Source organism: Sipha flava, unplaced genomic scaffold (genome assembly GCF_003268045.1).
Source record: "Sipha flava isolate LNK unplaced genomic scaffold, YSA_version1 76_pilon_pilon, whole genome shotgun sequence".
Lineage (NCBI taxonomy): Eukaryota > Metazoa > Arthropoda > Insecta > Hemiptera > Aphididae > Sipha > Sipha flava.
Window position 1 is genome coordinate 402,991 of NW_020273616.1, and position 20,825 is coordinate 423,815.

General features: G+C 31.1%; 1 protein-coding gene across 2 annotated transcripts in view; it reads right to left on the reverse strand.

Moving 5' to 3' along the window:
- Positions 1–3,644: 3,644 nt before the first annotated feature.
- LOC112692674 (A disintegrin and metalloproteinase with thrombospondin motifs 9-like) overlaps positions 3,645–20,825 on the reverse strand; it is an 85,616-nt gene continuing 68,435 nt past the window's right edge. For both annotated transcript variants that reach the window (XM_025567412.1, XM_025567413.1), the window contains exons 8-27: positions 20,625–20,777; positions 20,404–20,553; positions 20,187–20,343; positions 19,934–20,121; positions 18,925–19,086; positions 18,232–18,320; positions 17,460–17,977; positions 16,644–16,770; positions 16,437–16,560; positions 16,006–16,213; positions 15,548–15,712; positions 15,320–15,484; positions 14,067–14,306; positions 13,727–13,918; positions 13,485–13,649; positions 13,121–13,321; positions 7,592–8,391; positions 5,714–5,850; positions 5,429–5,631; positions 3,645–4,877 (exon numbers count right to left, since the gene is read on the reverse strand). In XM_025567412.1, the coding sequence (XP_025423197.1) occupies positions 4,788–4,877; positions 5,429–5,631; positions 5,714–5,850; positions 7,592–8,391; positions 13,121–13,321; positions 13,485–13,649; positions 13,727–13,918; positions 14,067–14,306; positions 15,320–15,484; positions 15,548–15,712; positions 16,006–16,213; positions 16,437–16,560; positions 16,644–16,770; positions 17,460–17,977; positions 18,232–18,320; positions 18,925–19,086; positions 19,934–20,121; positions 20,187–20,343; positions 20,404–20,553; positions 20,625–20,777 (4,234 nt within the window). In that variant the 3' untranslated portion in view covers positions 3,645–4,787. The remainder of the gene's footprint in view (positions 4,878–5,428; positions 5,632–5,713; positions 5,851–7,591; positions 8,392–13,120; positions 13,322–13,484; positions 13,650–13,726; positions 13,919–14,066; positions 14,307–15,319; positions 15,485–15,547; positions 15,713–16,005; positions 16,214–16,436; positions 16,561–16,643; positions 16,771–17,459; positions 17,978–18,231; positions 18,321–18,924; positions 19,087–19,933; positions 20,122–20,186; positions 20,344–20,403; positions 20,554–20,624; positions 20,778–20,825) is intronic.

Below are 20,825 nucleotides of genomic sequence, written 5' to 3' on the forward strand. Positions count from 1 at the left end.
ACGAATGATTATCAGCTGATAATCGGATTATAATAAACAAATGTGAGTAAAAATAAATCTTAATGCCGATGCCAATGCGTAACGGCACCGCGACATAGAAAATAATTCACCGAAAACAATTTAATTGGTTATGTGCACAGAAACGAATGTGCACATAAATTCCATTAAAACGCGCGTTGCGTGTTTCGACTTGTTTTAATTTTTACATTGTACAAATGTGCACACTAATAGTGTGCACTACTGTACCATTATAACACACACACTGATACCGTTCCGTCGCGTACAACCACCTGCCCGTTTGGCATTCGGAAACCCCATCTAAATACTATATTATTTTCATAATATTCCGAATTTATATTTTTATATTTTGAAAAATAATCTTAACAACACTACAGGTATTTAGTTGTATTATTATGGTTTCAATTATTTTTGAGTTAGGATGGGTAGTGCACGTGCACTTGTGCACATATACACGAGCCGCTACTGCACCATAAGTATTTCTCCTGTTCATATCTGTCCTAATTCTTGGTTTTATGATTTCAAAAAAGCAAATTATGACCAATTGAATCTTATCATTGCTAGTTACGATTGGTCTTATATGTATAAATTAAGTGATGTAAACTCTGCAGTAGATATTTTTAATGTTGTAGTTTTAGATGCAATTGATCAAACCGTTCATAAAAAGTTAATTCGTAGTTGTATGTTCCCAAAATGGTTTTCCAAAGAACTCTGTATGCTTATTAAACAGAAAAAACGCCAGCACAAGCTATTTAAGTTGTCCGGTAATAATGCAGATTACGAATCTTTCTCTGCAATAAGAAAAAAATGCAAAATTATGTCTAAGTTATGTTATAATAAATACGTTGAGCAAATCCAATCTTATATGACAAATAATCCTAAGTATTTCTGGAGCTTTATTAGGAATAAACAAAAGAATAATGTCATTCCATTTAACATAACTGATGCTATTACCGTTGCAAAAAATATGGATGATACTGTGAATATTTTTAAATCATACTTTGAATTTGTTTATAGTCAGCCGAATAGCTGCGTCGGTCGCATAAAATGCTATAATACCGATATCAATTTTAACAGTTGCTAGCTCACTATAACAGAAATTTTTGATACTCTTCGTAATTTATCTTATAAAACTCAAAGTGGTCCAGACCAAATTCCCGAAATAATTTATAAAAAGTGTTACTTTTCATTAACTCGTCCTATTCATTATATATTCAATCTTTCTTTATCGTCTGGATGTTTTCCTAGTCAGTGGAAATCCAGCTTTATTTACCCTGTGTTTAAATCAGGTAATCAGAATGTTGTTACAAATTATCATCCTATTTCCCAGTTAAGTTCATTGCCTAAAACTTTTAAAAAATTGTTAGTACCCAAATTTTCAACCGTTCTTAATAAAGTAGTTTCAGATAATCAACACGGGTTTCGACAGTTGAGGTCAACAACGACTAATTTATTAGTCTACTATACTGATCTCATATCACATATTAGTAAAGGTATACAGGTTGATACTGTATATACTGATATTAAGAAAGCGTTTGATAGTGTCAACTTATCTATTCTGGTAAAAAAACTAGAAAGGGTTGGCATTGTTGGACAAATGCAAACATGGCTTATATCATATTTGAAAGGTAGAACTCAACAAGTAAAACTAGGTAATAGTGTCTCTTTGTCTATAAATGTTACATCTGGAGTTCCTCAAGGTGGGCACTTATCATCCCTATTGTTTACACTTTTTATAAATGACGTTAAAGATTTATTTAAAAACAGTAATTTCTTAATGTTTGCGGATGATTTAAAACTATACATGCCTATCTACTCTCACGAAGATTGCCTTAAGTTACAAGCCGATCTTGATGATTTTTGCTTACGGCGTTCGTTAAATGGGTTGAAAGTTAATGCTGAAAAATGCTCGCAAATTTTATTTTCTCGGAGAAAAAAAAATACTCAATTTCAATATAAAATGAATAACTCTAATTTAATGATTGTAACACAGATAATGGATTTAGGTATACTATTGTCAAACGACTTATCATTTAATAATCACATAACCATAATGTGTAATAAAGCTCTTAGAGTATTCGGTTTTATAAGACGAAACTGCTTAGAATTTAAAAACCCGAATTGCTTTAAACTGTTATATTGTTCCTTAGTCCGTTCTATTCTAGAGTATGGCTCAGTTGTTTGGAATCCTTACCAAATGGGATTAATTAATAAAATTGAACGGGTCCAAAAACGATTTTTGAGAATACTTGCATATAAGGCCAATAGAACCAACGTCTCGCTTGATCAGATAGCTAGTGAATTTAATATCGTATCGCTTAAAAATAGGAGAACATTTCATGATGTGTCTTGGTTATTTAAACTACTAAACTCTCGAATAATTTGTCCAGAACTACTTAGCCAAATACCTCTAAATGTTCCTCAAACCAATAGTCGAGTATCAAAACCGTTCTATATACCTACTTATCGTAATAATTATAGTCAATTCGCTCCGATCAATAGAATGCTAATTTCTAGTAACTCAATAAATAATTTTGATTTTTTTCATGATAATCTAACTAAGTTGAAATCAATATTATTTTAATGTTATCGGTATTATCAATAACCTATTATTATGAAATATCTTAAATACGTTTACAATATTATTATGCATCATTTTGTTTTATTATATAAAGCTAAGTAAATTAATATTAAGTCATATTGTTATTGTATTATGTTCTATATATATAAAGTTTTAAAAAAAAAAAACTGTTCTGAGCCCAGTTGTGGGTGTATACAACTATATAAATAAATATAAAATATAAATATATTACATACCTTTAGTAATAGTGCCGATGCTGCGTACCGCCAGAAAATATAATTTAAATATAAATGTTATTCATTTACAAAAATGTATTCGAATAGTAGAAAATATTGACCAATGAAATACTAAGATCTGTTGTAGATTTTACAGTTAACATTCAAACTCATTTATATTTCAAAACGATTTTCAGTAAGAAACTATTTATTTCTATAACGCATTCGAAAACATAACTATTGATGTAAAAATATATTTGTTATTTGTAGTATGAATACACACCATTTTTTGTAAATTAGATTTTCAGTTATTATCGTGCGTTATGTTGCCGATATCTTAATTTTAAGGTGTTTGTTATTCTTTTTTTATTCTTAGACGATCTTACCAGGTCGTTGGAAATGATTCTTTTTTTGCTACATATGCATTTTCACATTTATTATATACAACTTATTAGTTTCTAAGTAGGCACAATAGTTAATTTTTTATTATCTTGCAGTTTTAAAATGGATTTTACTATTTATGTTGTTCTACTGTTCACGAATTATAGAAAAAAAATTAAAAATAGGATAATGAATATATTTTTATATATAATTTTATATTTTATAATTAATTTTATAATTTTATATACAATTTTAAAATGGTCTGCTTGAAACCTTGTTCACTCGAAAATAAACTGAAATAACGCCCCTGATTTGTATTTAAAATAATTGTTCATGCAACATTGTGTTACCTATAGACAAAAAATAAAAAAAAACAATATTTGGCATGAAAAATATATTATATTATAAAATAAATTATATTTAAGGAAACGTATAAAATGCAGTTATAAATTTAAATAGGTAATTATATTTATATGCATGTATATATTATGTTAATGTGGTTTAACCATGAAAATGTTATGACTAGAGATCAAAATAAAAAAAAAAGTAATCATAAAATAAATAAAATAGTGATAATAAAATAAAAAGGAAGTCTTTGTTCGTATCAGATTAAAATAGTGTTTCTAATACTGACCATTTATAAATACAAATACTAGGCCTTCTCGTTATTATTATGGTTGTAGCATACCTATTATACTCACTTATTATTTAATAACATACAAAATATACAAAATTAAATTAAATTGAACACACATATACCGACTTTGAATAATTTGACTAAATGCAAACTCGTTAAACTCATCGTTACATGGTTAATAAACTTAACTAGTTATTAAAGAAAATTATAATATTACATTTTAACTAATATGCTTATTCGATTAACTATAAAAGGATTGTACAAAATATAATTGAAAACAGTGTTGCAAATCCGCCAGTAAAAATGTACACTTTATACAATTAAATAGGTACTATCAACTTTGCAAAATAAAAATGCTAGTAAAAACGAAATTAATGGCATGATAGTTTCAAAGTGTAAAATTAGCGTTGTTGGCGCACGTATATTATGAATAGAGTGTAATTAGTAATGTGTTTTCTAAATCGCCTGAGTTCCAAACTATTAACTATCTTTTTAACGTTAAACAATGTAATATACCAAATATGATCGGTAAATGGACTGATAACAATGTTTTCATTGTTATAAAAATACTTTTGCTGTCCAAATAAAAATCATGGTTGGTTAATAATAGTATTGGATATCAATGGCTTGCCGTATATAGTCTTTACGAGTAATATTATGATTAAATAATTAAAATAAAAGGAAAGAATAATAAATTGTTAATTAATGAAAAATAAAAATGTGTCCAAGTCCAATGTAATTATTCTACTGCAAGCATCCACGTTTCGATGACCCGATTAGGTGACCGTTCTTTTTACTAAAGTTATAATGTGAAATATGAATACATTTTTTTGCATGTTAGTTAGGTGAGTATGCAATGTTTTCGGTTCGACGTATGCGTAGAAACTGCGAAAACTGTGCATGGCGATCCCTGCTGGCTCGATAGTTATTGGTCGGATAATGTAATTCGGTTTTTTTACGGTGTAACGAAGTCCAACATCAACCCTTGACTGGGTACGCACGTGCCACAATAACCACCACATTTACCAGTTATTTTCGTGTTTCCCTGTATAAATATATTAATAATAATTACTGTATATCTACTGTACGCACTCCTCGTGTTCGGTTGTACTGTAGTAAACGATATTTGCAATACAGAGATTAATAATATTACATAGAAACGGTTGTGAAACTAAGAGCAAAATTTTGAAAAAATTTGTAAATATTTGAATTTTATTTCGTGAATTATTCCAGTTAGGTACGTGATTTGTAAATAGTTTTCAGAAACAATTACACGCATAAAGATAGGCTGAACGTTTTTGATTTTTTAAGAATTTAACAATAATAACAAAAATGGTTTTAAGAAATGTATTCAAACTTCTTGGACTACTAATTAAAAATCTTGTCCTTTCTGTACGATTTGAAAGAGGATTAAACATATATTATTTCGTTGAGATAAAATTCGAGAAACACAATATGTAGGTACCTGTTATATCGATCAATGTTCTGAATGTGCGCGAGAATGGAATTGGAAAATAAAAATGGACGAAGATTTACTCGACGATAATAATAAATAAAATAATATGAGTGTAAAAAAAAAGTAATTTGTATCGTTACCTCTAAATATTTTACCCAAATTGACGTGTTCGACCCTTTGCCCACCCAAGTGGTATCTCGTGATATTTTCATTCCAGTACCCGTCAAGTCGATACTAAATCTGCCTTGCGGACAACCGCTTTTCGATTTGCTATAACAATCACCTGCTTCGCCGTACGGTACGGGTTTGCCTTTAATTTGTTTTGAAAAAGTAAAGTCGTTGGCTGTAAAATGTGTTACGATTATAATAATACAAATAATACAATACCGTGTTATATTATTTAACACGTGTACGTTAAAACTTACCGTCAATTCTTAACGAGGTGATGTTTAAACGGATCTTTTGAAACACGGTCCATCCAGACGAGGGTACAGATCCGTTATCACATGGACAAGGTTGACGGCGTTCACCGTTGAAAGGACATGTGCTTGGATCTCTGAGTCTGTAAACACAGACAGAAGTGGATTAAGAAACGAACCAAGAGAGTGACTTTTTTACAGTGATAGTTTTAAAACAATTTCTATAGTTATTATATAATATTTGAATACTTGCTCTGATTTCTAGACATTTAAAAAACTATATGTATAATCATGGGCATCCAAAAGTAACTTTTCAGGGAGAGGGGGCAACTTAAAATAATTCTCAAATTTAAGCTAAATAAAGTTTTAATATTATTTCAATATAAAAATATAAATATGTCATTGTTTATATAATTAATATTTTCGTGGTATTTAATAATTAAAATACATTTTAAATGTAGGGGAAAAAATGTATTATTTGGTATCAGAAAATAAAAATTATAAATTTCTTCCTTTCATTCCAAATAAATTAATGACATCTTGGATGAAATTATTTTTGTTCAAGTTCACTCTTTCAAGATGAACGCACGTGTTATTCGATAAAATATCTGTAAATTACTTAGGTTAAGGAATTTCCAACAAATTATCCTGGATCGATATTTATCGTTAATTATCGTCAATACGATGACAGTTGTGCATTTTATACTTATTACTAATAATAATAATTATAATAATTATATTTTAAAATAAATTAATAAATTAATATTATTTTATAATATCATGATAATAATACTTGAAAAAATTACTATTTTAAATTATTTTTCCAGGATGGGGGCTGGCTGCCCGTTTGCTCCCTCTAATGGGCGCTCGTGCGTATAACTGAAAGTATTATTCGGTGCCCGTACCGGCCATATATATACTTACTTAATAATCTATTATTAGAACGTTATTAGGGACAAAGTTGAAAAAATGATCACTCAATGATAAAATGGAACCCTGACTAAATTAGTGACCAAAGCCGTACACAATTAATTATTAAATCTGTTTGATGATAATTTTCTTATTCTATTTGGGACAACCTTCTTTTTAATCCACAACCATATACAACAGTGGTATATTCTAACATATGTAACCACGCTATCACACAACAACTGAACGCCGGGACGTAATTACTTGATAATTTGGTTGATTGAAGAGAAGATCCAGGCGATCAAGTTTCGTAACAATTAACAGAATGTGCTCAGTCTCCCAAAAATATATATGGTTTGTCACAAAAAGTTATGGTCTATAACGAAGATTTCATAGCCGTTTTATTTTCCTACTTCTACATCTCTATTTCTTACATCACGAATTCGTTGGTATTCTCAATAAGTAATTGGGTTAATTTTCTTATGATTAGGTGAACTTTCGAATAATACTTTGCATATTTTGTTTAGATTCTCTCTTGTAATTTATAATAGGATACACATCGTAAAAGGCAAAACAATAATTACCCGAGAAGAGATATGCTGGTTATTGAAATCACGATCGAGCACTTCGAGTCAGAAATAGTGTTAAGAAATGGATTGATCAACTATAGATAGAATGATTTATGATGTGTTTAGATTCAATCCATTTTATTTGGATTTCGGATAAAACCTGGCGGATATCTACATTTTTTAGTTTTAAAATAAAAGAATCGACGTTTAATTACCTATTAAAACAGGTAATTTATATGGCGCTTCGAATTTTTAGAAACAATCAAATTCAATCCGGTAATCAGGATCGTTCAAAAATCCAGATAAAATGGGTTATGAAATTTAATAAAATCTGAATGGTTCCGGATAATCGATTCAGACCGGACGCATCAGTACCACCTAGCGAGAAGCCGTACAGAAAATTCACCTGTGTTCGTAGATTTCGGAAAAGTTTTCATTTTCCTTAGATAGGCTGAGGTACTCCGCGGGCTTGCCGGACCTCATGCCGTGGCAGTAAATGGACACGTTATGGCCGAGCACGTTAAGCACGTAATCCTTGTCCACTTGTGGAGTCAGTTCCTGTAAGGACTGTTTGCGCAGCACGTGGGCGCACGACGTGTACCCGGCACACCGGCGCCGGTTGCACTTCCGGTTTTTGCGAGGCTTGGTGGCCAGATCGCAGTATCTCCGGTGTACCCTCTTGACGACGTTCGTTTTGCGGTAACAGTGCACCTGTCTGGTCTGCTGACCCTTTTTCCCACAGGCGTGTGAACACTCGCGCCACTCATCGGATATCCAACCGTACTCGTCGAACGCGGGCGGCGCGGCCATGGTGGTGGACACTGTCGTCGACGCGCACGGCGGTTGGTCGACGCACGCCTTCCGCGCGGCCGGCGGCGGACCCACAGCGGTCACGCAGCGCATCGCGCCGGCCACCGCGTCGCTCCACGATGAGTCCTTGTTGTAGCGCCTGCACACCACGCGTCTGGTGTGGACGCCCGGTCCGCAGGTGGTCGAGCACGCCGACCACTTGGACGTTTTCCAAGTGTATGTGCGGACCGCGGACGGCGACGGGGTCGTGGCCGCGCACGGTGTGGACGTACGGCACGGTTGCACAGTGGCCGGTTTCTCGAGCCCTTCGCATTGCTCCGCCGCCAGTAGTGTTCCCTCGTTGTTTTGGCACTGCACCTGTCGGTGTTGGTGTCCACTGCCGCACGTGACGTTGCACTGCAGCGGTCCGCATCACACAAAACAAACCGTATTAAAATCAAGACAATAATAATATTGTTATCATCGCTATATCATTATATACACGTATGCCAACGTACGCATTGTTATTTTATTTACCTACTTATTTATTTATTTATCGCACGCCCTACAGGACATTCACAAGCACGATTATACCTAGAGCTGGGATTTCGAAGAACTCTGCACGGTTTTCTAAATATTTATTCCGTTGCGATGCTTGTATTGTCACGAATTCACAAAATGTACTTTTAATCGAGAATAGGAAAAAGTTTATGTTTATATTTTTCTAGGTAAATTTTGGTTCAAAGTAATTTACTTCCTTTTTATAGTATTTTAGTGTTTTTTGGGACACAATGAAGAAGATACACAAATTGTAATGTAAACTATGGTCAGCTAACGCCAGGGTTAGCTAACCTAGTTACGCATCCGCACTCTCAAAACAACAATATAGTGTACATTAAAATATAAATGTATAATTATTTTAACACTACCTATTCTTCATATTCAAAAATTTTTTTATTTCAATTAATAAATTTAAAAAATCATATCAGTTTTCTTTGATTTTTAAGCTAATACATTTAAAAATTGTTCGAATTAATTTCTATTGCTTTGTGGTTTATGGACGGTTAATAATGTTAAAACGTTTAGATGGTTTTAAAATTTCATTGGATCAATAAAAACAGTGTCAGTCTATTCATTATTTAACACATTAATTCAGTCAATAATTTTACTCGATAAGTTTTCAGTTTTTATACATTCAAATGTTTTCTCAGGAATTATACCTACCACCTTTAGGTTGGAAATAAAATAAAATAAAATATTGGGAAAAATTATTAGGATTAGGAAATGTGTTATCTTATTTTAGTTTTGATAGTCATATTCTAAGTTAAGCAATATATAACGTTTTGAATGTCGGTGTCCGGGTAAATTTAACCTAACTAACACATTTTTCGAATACTTCATACTCGATTTCATTAAAAATCAAGCATTGAAAATCAGCATATTTTTCTTCTATATAAATTTTGAAATATTACAAACAACACAATAATTGAATGTAAAATAACAGAATAACATTAAACAACAGTTTTAACTTATCATATTTTTCATTGAAAAGTAAGAAATATTTTCGATAACAAAAACAAAAACAACCAAATGGAAAATGTTATCACATACTGACTATGGTTATTGATCAATGATCATATTTCATTTATATCACCACTAAATTGTTATTATTAATTATTATATTATAATAAACACATAAATGTTCACTGTAAATATTATTTATGAAGACTAGAAATATCTCTAGCCTTCATAGTATTCTCTCTTGGAAAATTTGCTTTAAACTGAGGATCTAAATATTTTCCGTATACATTAAAGTTAGTTACATAGATTTTCAGGTTTTCAATAGAATTCTACTCTTTATAAATATTATTAGTGTCTATAACCTATACAATCTGTACCACAACGTTTGGAATTTAATACATATTTAAAATGAACTACTGTCTATGGAATAATATAATTCAATAATATATGTATATACCTATTTAGAATATGTCCAGTTGAAAATTGAAAAAAGGATTATTAGGAAAAATAAATAAATAAAATTATTTAGTATTTGTTAATAAGATATTTAATTCAAAAAATTAGAACTCAATAATCCCTAAATACAAGTGAAAAAAAATAAGTTCATGACTAAATCGACATGATATGTTGTTGATAAAACAGTGGTTAATCATTTAGTATAAGCAATATATATGTATTCTAAGTACGACATTTTTTTTGCAAAGGTAAATAATATTTTATATTATTGTACCGCATACAATGCGTGAAGTATTATGTGTATATAAAAAAAATGCCGCAATTACAATACAAATACTTAATATTTATTTAAGCTGTAACGCAGCAGCATCTAAAATACTTATATCGTAGATACTGGTCAATTCAGTGCCATATTTAATCTTCGGAAACAAATGTGAAACTACTAATTGTATGACCTTTACGTTCAGACCCATGCATAGGATTTTGTCAAGGGGAGAGATAACATTCTTCTTTCAACTGAATGTTCTTTTTTTTAAGTACTCCATTATTTTTTGGTTGGCAAAGTATTCATGTAGTATAAGATTAACATGAGAGGGATGATGAAACGTGTATGAGTGGACCTGACTTGAGAACCTGATGGAAAGCACCCCTAAAACCTACACTAAGTTCAATACAGTAAGCAGCCTATCCCATTTAATATATATAGACGGATAAAATATAGTATACCATAAACAGTCATTGGCATTATAGAATACTTAGATTTATAGTAATGAGCGTCGATAGAATAGAAGATATTAACAAAGTACATACATGTTAGGTTGGATTAAGTGATACATAGTATGGAAATTATAAACGACCGATGACAAATACTTTCAATGCAACATGAATAAAATGTTTTGTGCCGATGTTGAACACAAAAAAACCACATTATAAGACTTGGACGATGTCCATATCCATGCGTATATGATTGTTACATTTTTATATCGTTCCGCCAATATTTATTTAAGTTGCTTGTTGTTTTGTCTTCTATGGGTACTTTTTAATTAAATTATTATAGTTGGAAGAGGTAATGTAATAAAAAATAATTATATTCTTTGTTTAAAAAAAAAGGGAATATTATGGTGGCGAATACTCTTGGAGCATTATGAAGGTCGGGAGAAGAAGTATTTAAAAAAAAACCTTTTTCTCTCTTTTTTTCTCAAAATACTAGTGTATAGTGGTTTTTTGTTAATTATTTTTCATTTCAATTTATTTGTTTTGCTTCTATTCAAGATAAAAACAGGTTATTTAAATCACCAAAAACGAGTAATTTTACTATACCTACATATCTAATATAACTATTAATACCGATTTGTTCATTTGATTGAAAATACTATATTCAATTATTTACAGTTTTAAATCAATAGGGAATTGAGTTAAATTTTACAGTCATAAAGTATTTGATGGAATAAAAGTCGTAGCTTTAAGTATAAGTTAACCGGAAAAGAATTATGAACATCATATAAAATATGAGATGGGGGTTCACTCTGGTAACAATAACACTATTTTTATACAATGTAGTCGTAAAATATATACTATTTATAGATCTTTGGTTAAAATGTACAAAGTAAAGTTATAAATGTTAGTTATAATATACGTAGGTAGGTATGTGAGTACTTCAATTATTAAAATAAGTATTTACAATTTTTAAATTTATAAACATAAAGATTTAGAAATAGAGTTAAAATAAATAATTTACTGTTGTTATTTTAATTATTAAATAAAAAAAAATACACTAGTTATAAATAATTATATGTTTTTTTTATCATCATTATTATCAATGAAATGGTATTTTTATTTCTGATACTAGATTTATAGTTAGGAATTATTGAGCAATTAAGATCAATAGACCTTAAGATATTTTTATTGAAACGATTTTTTTAAATATATTGTAACGATTATATCCTATTTTTGAGAGTCAGTATATTTTTATAGAACATTATTATTTTTATAATTATATATATATTTTTATAATAATAATATATATTTTATAATTTATTATATATAACATTCGATGTATATATAATAAAGGTAAGTTAATTAAACTACATTTGAGCACGTTTTCGAATTATTATTTATAATTAATACAGAATTTTTACAAAATACCTGTAAAGATAAGATGTCACTAAAATTATCACTTAATTAAACGTGCCGAACTTATTATATAACCTAATCCATTTGCTGTTATAAATTATAATTATTTGTGCTGAATAAACTACTTGACAACTCCAATAGTTTTTAAAAACTATTTAATTCGACTAATAATTATTTATGAAGCAAAATATAATACCGATTTATAAATATTCAATTGTTATTTAAATCTATTTGAAAAGTGATTATAAAATGTTATTGTTTTACTTTTTTTATTATTTTGCCACATTGCTCTTTGATAGCAAGAAATTGATTTATAAACTGTTGAGTGGACAGGTTCTTAGAGCGATAATATTTAAATGGTAGTAAATCGTATAATGTATTTCATTTAAGATTTTTATAACAGCAAATTTAAAAAAAATTGCAAACAAATGATTCTTGTCAAATTCATAAATTTTAAATAAACTTTTTTGAGTTTTCTTTACACAGTCATGCTGAAACTTTATTTTTTCGTATTCGTTATGATAAAGAGTGACAATTTTTACGTCAACAGTCGAAAAATACCAAATTCGATTCTGTAAATAGTTATACTTAATTCAAAAGATTTTTTTTTTATATCTACTATATTATATACTATTTTCAAAATAAAATTGTACTAAGTGACTAATGTTAAACTAGTTTTAAATTTTAATCCTGCGATAATTTGAATTTGTTCTTGAACAATATGTTCTGACTGGTTAGTATTTAATACTATTTTTATTGATTGCATATATCTTGGGAACATTATTTAATATAGATGCAAAAATGAGTATACTATATTATTGTTAAACAAAAATGTTTTCAATATATTTTTAAGCTAAATAAACTTGTTAATAAAAATTTGAATATGTTTAGAAAAAACATTATTTTCGTATAATATATTATAATTGTACATTATTATTAGACTTTTAATTAACACAAAATTATATTTTCTATATATTACGCGTTACCTTTGTGATTATGCGTTATACACTATGTGAATAATTCAAATGACTTATACCTTTGACCACTCCCCGAAGTTCCAAACCAATGTAATGTACGCAGGTTGTTGACCGTTGTTGCAGGGTTGTTCGTTGCACGACATAGAAGACGCCGGTTTGTGTTCCACACACATTTCTTCGTCCAATAATTTTCTCGGTCCATCGAAAGGTTGACAGACAACTTTTCTCTCCTTCACCCCACCTCCACACACTTCTGAACACTAGAATAAATTCATGAGTTATATTTAATAATAATAAAAAAAAAAAAATCCGGTAAAACGTAAATGGGTGTTTATTTGAAAGCATGAAAACACGCGCTTTTGGACGTGATACACTGAAACGGGCCATCAATTACGAATGACGACTGATTGATTAAGTACTTACTTCTCCCCAAGGTCCTGTTCTCCAAGTGTAAACTGGCTGACAACTTCTGTGGCTTTCACACGACCTTCGGGATTCGGGTTTTTCTTCTTGTACCGCGCAGTGCGATTCGTCCATAGGTTTACCGCTCACCATCGACACACAAGTCACCTCGCGTTCTTCGAAACCCTATAAAGATTTTAAAAATTTAACCGTTTATAGTGTTCCGTTTTAAAAAAATACAACGATTATCTCTTCCACCGTACTTTGCCACATTCGGCCGAACACTGTTTCCAATTATCAGCGTACCACGTGACACATACAGGTGCGATACACACCGTGACGTTTTTCGGTTGGTTCTTGGACTTGCAAAGATTCCACGCCACCGGCTTGCCCGTGCTCGTATTCACGCAATCCAAACGCCGTCGTTTATAACCGTTTCCGCATGACGCCGAACACTGATAATTAATTCGTACAGATAATATAAACATTGGCACATTATATTGGCTGAATATTATTGAATATTTTAATACCGTCAAAGCTGTACTGTTACAGTTATTAACATTTCGTTCATTTAACACGTATAAGTAGAGTACAACAACTTACACTGGACCAGGGTTCTGTTCGCCACGTGTAAAACTTATTGCTTTGTATGGAGTTCTTATCGTGTGCACTGTATTTGGTAGATATTTCGTTTCCATGTCGATGATCGTCGACGTCCAAGCATTGGGGTAAAAAGCATTTTTCTTCTTCGATCGGTTTTTCAATCGATTCACACGCCGTTATATCTGGTATGTTACATTTCACTGAACGTCTTACGAATCCAACACCGCAAGTAACAGAACACTGAAATAAATCAATACGCCGTCGACGTGTTTATTAATTCAAATTATATAATTTTTTTAATTAATCTAATTTTAGTTCATATTAATTAAGAGAAAATAACATTTAATAGTTTAAAAAAAAATAAACATATATTTATTAAAATTAGTTATTAAATAAATAGTATAGTAATGGGTACAATAGGAACTTCATGTATTTTGTATCAGTTGAACAGTATTAATTCTAGATAATACATGAAGTATGAGCATATCAATTTAAATACTAAATCAAATTTTGTATAATATTAATCAAGAATTCAGATGAGATCTTTTTTTGTATATACTATTAACATTGAACATTTTAGTTGTTCAATTTGTTACGTTTTGTATTGTATAATATGGTGATCCAAGAATTTTTTTTTTTTTAGGTCGTATGGTATTATAAATAATTGTATCTATATTTTCAAAGATACACTATAATTCGAAATAAGCTCTAATATATTTTTGCTCACGAATAAATAATTATAACTTAAACCTTCTTTTTCTATGATGTGAAAAAAAAAGAGAGTAGTATTGATTTTATTTTCAAAACATTGTTTTTAATTAAACCATTCTATTTAAAAAACATTTTTTTAAATTTTGATATTTTTTAATTAAATATAAAATCATTTAATATAGTGCCTTTTCTATTCATGAATTGGTTTTTTAACAACCAAATTTTTTATGATCACATATTTTACATAATCTATCAAATATCATAACAATAAAATAAGAAATATGTGATGATATAAATTAATTTAATAATATTAAAAAAAATTAGCTGTTTTGATAAAATTTAAATAATTCAAATAAACACTACAGGTCATTTAAAATCATAAATGCCTTCGACCCTCGTTATTTGTATAAGTGGTATTAGTGATCATTAAAATAGTGATAAACATAACAATAATATTCAAATAATGTAACAATTACTTATTATTCAATGTCACTAGTAAAAAACTTTTTATTTTTATAAAAACATATTTATTTGATTATTACCGAGGACCAAAGACCAGTTGTCCAATTGGGACATGGTTTCATTTTACAGGATTCTTTAGTGGCCGGCATGTTTGTACCGCAGTATTCTGAAGCTAATACTCTACCATTTTCCATACGGCACGACACCAAACGCTCCATGTGCCCTTCACCACAAGTTACTGAGCACTAATAATAACACAACAAATGCTTTAATTAAACAACGGTATTAATTTATTACAATTAACTCACTGATGACCATTCTCCAACAGACCATTGAGGACATTTTTCTGTCCCACATGTTCTTAAAACGATTTTCTCACTATCATTACACGATGATTCCTCCATGGATTCCCCATTGTCATTAACACAATGTGCCTCTCTGTATTGAACGCCTGACCCACAGGTTTTCGAACACTAGGCACCAAAATACGAGTAATTATAATTATTTATAACTTTAAATATGATAATTTTATTGTTAAAGAAATCTAAAAAGCACATAATTATAATACAGACAAACATTAAAGGAGACTAATCATGCATGCGTTTTAAATTAAATTTAAATGCACATATAAATACAAGCAAACATTATAATAATTATAAAACTCAATGAACAGTGTTATTGTGTAAGATTGTAAGAGATAAACAATTAAAAACTCTCATATTTACGAAAAATTTTCTTATAACGTGGCATAAAATGAAAAGCTTACAGGAGTCCATTCTGTAAATGACCACTTTGATTCTAAACACTGTCCGATGCAAACAATAGTGTCTGGAGGTTTCGGCAAATGAGAGCACTTTGAATCCGGCAGCTGGAAAACTACTGCTTTCTGAGATTCCTGAACACACGCGACGCTTTGAGTTCGTGTTCCTGGGCCGCATTGAGCCGAACATTCGGTCTGGCTTATAGACTTCCACCTGTATCCACAAAAAAAGTTGTCGGTAAAAACACGAAACGTATACGAAATTGTTATACTTCAGAAATATACGAGGAGTATGCGCTAGATTCAAACGTTGTCGTTATTTGTGCAAATATTTTGAAGGTTATATGTATTTATATTTAATATTGTAATTAATTTAAAACGACAAGATAAGAATACCATAAGTGAACTGTTTTCGAACTAAAAAAATGTATATTTACTTGGTAGTACAATGCATATTGCACGGTTGTTTTTGCGGACGGGGTGCGGTCTGATCGTTGCAAAAACCTCGAGCTTCTTCACCGGTTTCTTTGTTAATACACACATTGATCCGCGTCTGTTCGCCTAAACCGAACACACGAAATAAATATTATAAGTATAACCCCGAACACGAGACACCGAACGATACGACGTTTCGCGCAATGTACCTGAGCAAATTTGATCGCACTGTTCCCATCTGTCGGTCTGCTCCCATACGAAGACATCCCGTTCATCTGACATCACGGTGTATTGGTATTCAATATCCGGAACGTACAAATTTCCCATTGACAACAACTGTCGGGATAAAACACAACGATAATATTGTCTAATAATATAATACATATACACGAGTATATACCGTACATATCTGATGTCGAAAGGTTGATCACAAATAACGATAATTTCAATGGGAAAATAGTTTAAATCAAAACTCCTATCTAAAATATCAAAACAATACCGATGTATTCCCATAAGCCTTCTACGATCAGTGTTGACTTATGGATGTGAAACCGGGTTTGTAACCAAAGGAGATGAGGAAAAAATGTACACGTTCGAAAAAAGAGTATTGAACAGATTATATTATGGCTCTGTGGAACGAAAAACAAATAAGTCATGAAATTTGCCAACTACTCGAAAATATCTTTATCAGTAACCGGAAAGTAAATCATTACGAGCTGGTCATGTTCGGAGACATGAAGATGTAGCGAATAAAATCTTTCTGGGTGACTGTGACCCTGAAATTATAGTAACCGATTAAAAAGGATTAAGAATAGAAGACTGCAACGAGAACACAGATAGATGTAGAAGGGCGGTGAGGGGTATCGAAGGTCTAATGGACCTTAATACACATTAATGGACCGCAAAAACTGCAAAAGAAAAAGAAGAAGAAGAAGTTATTATTTCCTAATTCTGCGTCATGTTCTCCAGCATCGTATTTCACATCGGATTATAGCGATTATTATCAACAATTATTGCGGCATTACCTCGACGATCAGATCTTTGTTTAGCGGTTTGGACGAGTTGATCCGTTCGACCGGCACGTCCGACCCGCTGTACTCGATCGCGATGCCGCCGTACTCGATGACCTTATTAAACATGCTCAGCACGTAGTTGCCGTTAAGTATGTACTCGCCGGTGACGCTGTCCACTAGCACCAAATAATTGTCGTCCTTGCTGGAACCGTTGTACCCGTGCTGCCGGATGTCCAGGTTGGAGGAGCCGGCCGGCACGCGCAGCACCTTCGAGTATCCCTGTTGCGAGGTATTATACCGGCCGAACACCTGTTTGCAGCTGGAGTTGTTGCCGCCGCACACGCCGCACATGTCCAGCTGCCTGTCCGAGTTAAGCACGTGGTCGCAGCCGGCTTTCTGGCACACGCCGTGCACGCATATATCGTACTTGTCCGGTTCGCACGGCGTCCCATCCACCACGTTGTCCTTCAGCTGATAGTACGCGGTTGACTCGGCCACGCGGCAGAATAGTCTGCACCGCTCGTTTTCGTCTGGAAAAGAGAAAACCATGGTCAACACGATTCCGTTTTCGTAACAATGATAATGTATTACGATAATTGATTTTAGAATAAAATACTTTTAATAAAAACATTTAAGAAACAGCAACAATCAATAGTTGTCTATTATCAATAGGGTGCCATTGCCAGTATATTCTAAAATCAATGTCTGTAAGTTTGGTCACGTAAGCCGTTTTTTTTTGGAAAATATTACTGAGATATCGAAGATAACATTTTGATATACTTACAGCTTCCATATTTCGGTAACCACTGGACGTTCGACTCGAGATCTAGTATATCGAAGTTGTTGTTGTTAAACATCGCGCATTGTTCACCTCTAAATTTCGAAAATCTGATCAATTCATTGTACGATATTTAATTTCAGTTGTAAATTGTATAGATTTTTATACGTAAGCGTGATTTAGGAAAAAATATTTGTTATATGGGTGGGGGGGGGGGTGTGTTGAGAGAACCTCTGCATAGGAGCGATTCGGTCCAAGCTTTGGGTGGTGCCAGATTTAAATAAGTTATACAGCATGACAAGAAAATACTATTTGACAAAACAGCCAGCTGCAGTTACGGATAGAGGCGTTGAAAATGAAATAAATCTAAATTAAACCAATATAAATTTCAGGGGTGTATATTTTTGATTGATTAGAATCATTTATAACTAGAAATAAAAACTAATTTCTAATTAAATTCCTCTTATCCATTTTTCCATTTAAAAATATGTTCTTTACTCTCAATATAAAATGAACTATTATGTACAGTTAATACAAATTGAAAAATAATTATAAAAAATGATAGTGAATTTAATATTTAAAATCTTTTTTTACGTCTGATGAATATTTTAACTTCTTAAATCTCCAAAGCAAGAAGATGACTTTCTCCTAAAGAAAATACCAGGGTAACAAGTGAAACGTATTTTTATAAGAACTAACCGGAAATCTGGAGTGCCCGGTGGACAGTCATTCGTTGCACAGCTTCGTACTCTAACGCGTTTTCCGATGCAGTATTTTCCTCCATTTGATGGTGATGGTTCGGTACATTCTCTGAAACTTCTCCTTACACCTCCCCCACATGTTCTCGTACACTCACCGTAACTAACAATTTAGAAGACAGTTATTTGAGTGCTATTCTCAAATTAATTTTCAAGTCAATGCAATTCATTCAAATTGTGTCATAATTATTTTATATTTTTATATAATATATTATATTATATCTTATAATGCAGTTTCTTGTTTTAAAAATATTTTCAATTAACTATTTATCGATATTAGTTAGTTACTAAAATCATTATTATTTTGGTTAAATGTGATCGTAATGAACCTAATTACTTAAATATCTTAAAGTTGCGGTTAAAAGCTATTCATTTCACTTATAGTTATTGTTTTAATTTTATTCGTTTCGGTATATATTAATAATGATGTCAAATAAATATACGAGTAATATACCGCTTAATGTATTTAAGTTTTCAACAAAATATATTTTCCTTATCATTGAATCACTAAAAATTGATTTTATGTATAATGCAAAATGTAATTTTATTTGAATTCGTTTGAAGATGTTTATCAATAGGAATAAGTTTCTTAAAACTGTAGAATAATTTTGATTTTAGTAAAATTATTAAAAAAAATTATATATGTAATTTGACACTTTGTATCTTATAAATTAAATGTGTTTTTGTACAATCCCTTATTGGGATTAAATATAGTATATGTATTTTGTTCAGTCGTAAGGATACACGATTTAATCCTACTGAATAAAAAAAAAATTAAATGATATTGAATGAACCATAAATTATAAATGTAATTTCATATTTTAAATCCTATTAAAAATTAGTTTACACAAGTTAAATTATATATGTTTTTATTATTTTTCATCGAAAGTCTCCATCGTTTATGATGTATTATGGATGTATATAGATTTTGATGAGTTCTAAACACTTACGGTTGCCAAGGTCCCCAGCCACCATCGACTGGTTTTAACAATTCTCGGTCTTTAGGTACACATTTTCCTTCCTGACACCATTTTTTATCGTCCCAGCATTTTGTACCTTCAGCCCATGGCATGTGTTGGGTAATACAACCATCCTTCTCCTCAGATCCAGTTGTACACCATAATTTTTGACATACCGGCTATAAATGTTGGTTCTAGACTGAATTTATGAATAAAAAATAATAAAAAAAATCTTTTTACTCACCATGTAGGAACATATTTTTGATTTAGAACCATAAATCAACTCGCACTGTTTATCTGCCGAATAGCTTTCACCGGGTAAATATTTTTTATCTCTCTGGTTTTCGATTTGAAGGTAATCCGTGCTGGGATCATCTTGAAGACATTTACCATTACCAGCTCTTTAGAAGAAAAAAAAAAAATTAATATATTTTTGAACCAAATTTTAAATATACACTCACTCCAAATACTCTGTCAAAAAATGTCGACTACAAACTGACCAGGTCCATGGATGGGTGTCTTGACTTAACTTTATCGACATGACATGACTCATTTTATCAATACCTTCGAAATCTTTACACTTAGCGTCATTGTCGTGAGGCATATTCAACCTAAAGGATATTTTAGGCTACATTAGAATGAAAAAAATTACAATTTCGGCATTGAAAGTTTATTAACATACACATGTCCCAATTCATGAGCAATTGTAAACGCAGCGCTCAGACCGTTGTCCTGTACAATTGCGCAACTATTAATTTTACACATAGTACCTAATTGCGCTAATCCAAGGGTATTATCACATTTTTTCTGATTATGATGTCGACAGACGTGTTCCCTATAAAATGAAAAAAAAATTATAAAATTATTATACATGTGTAGAATA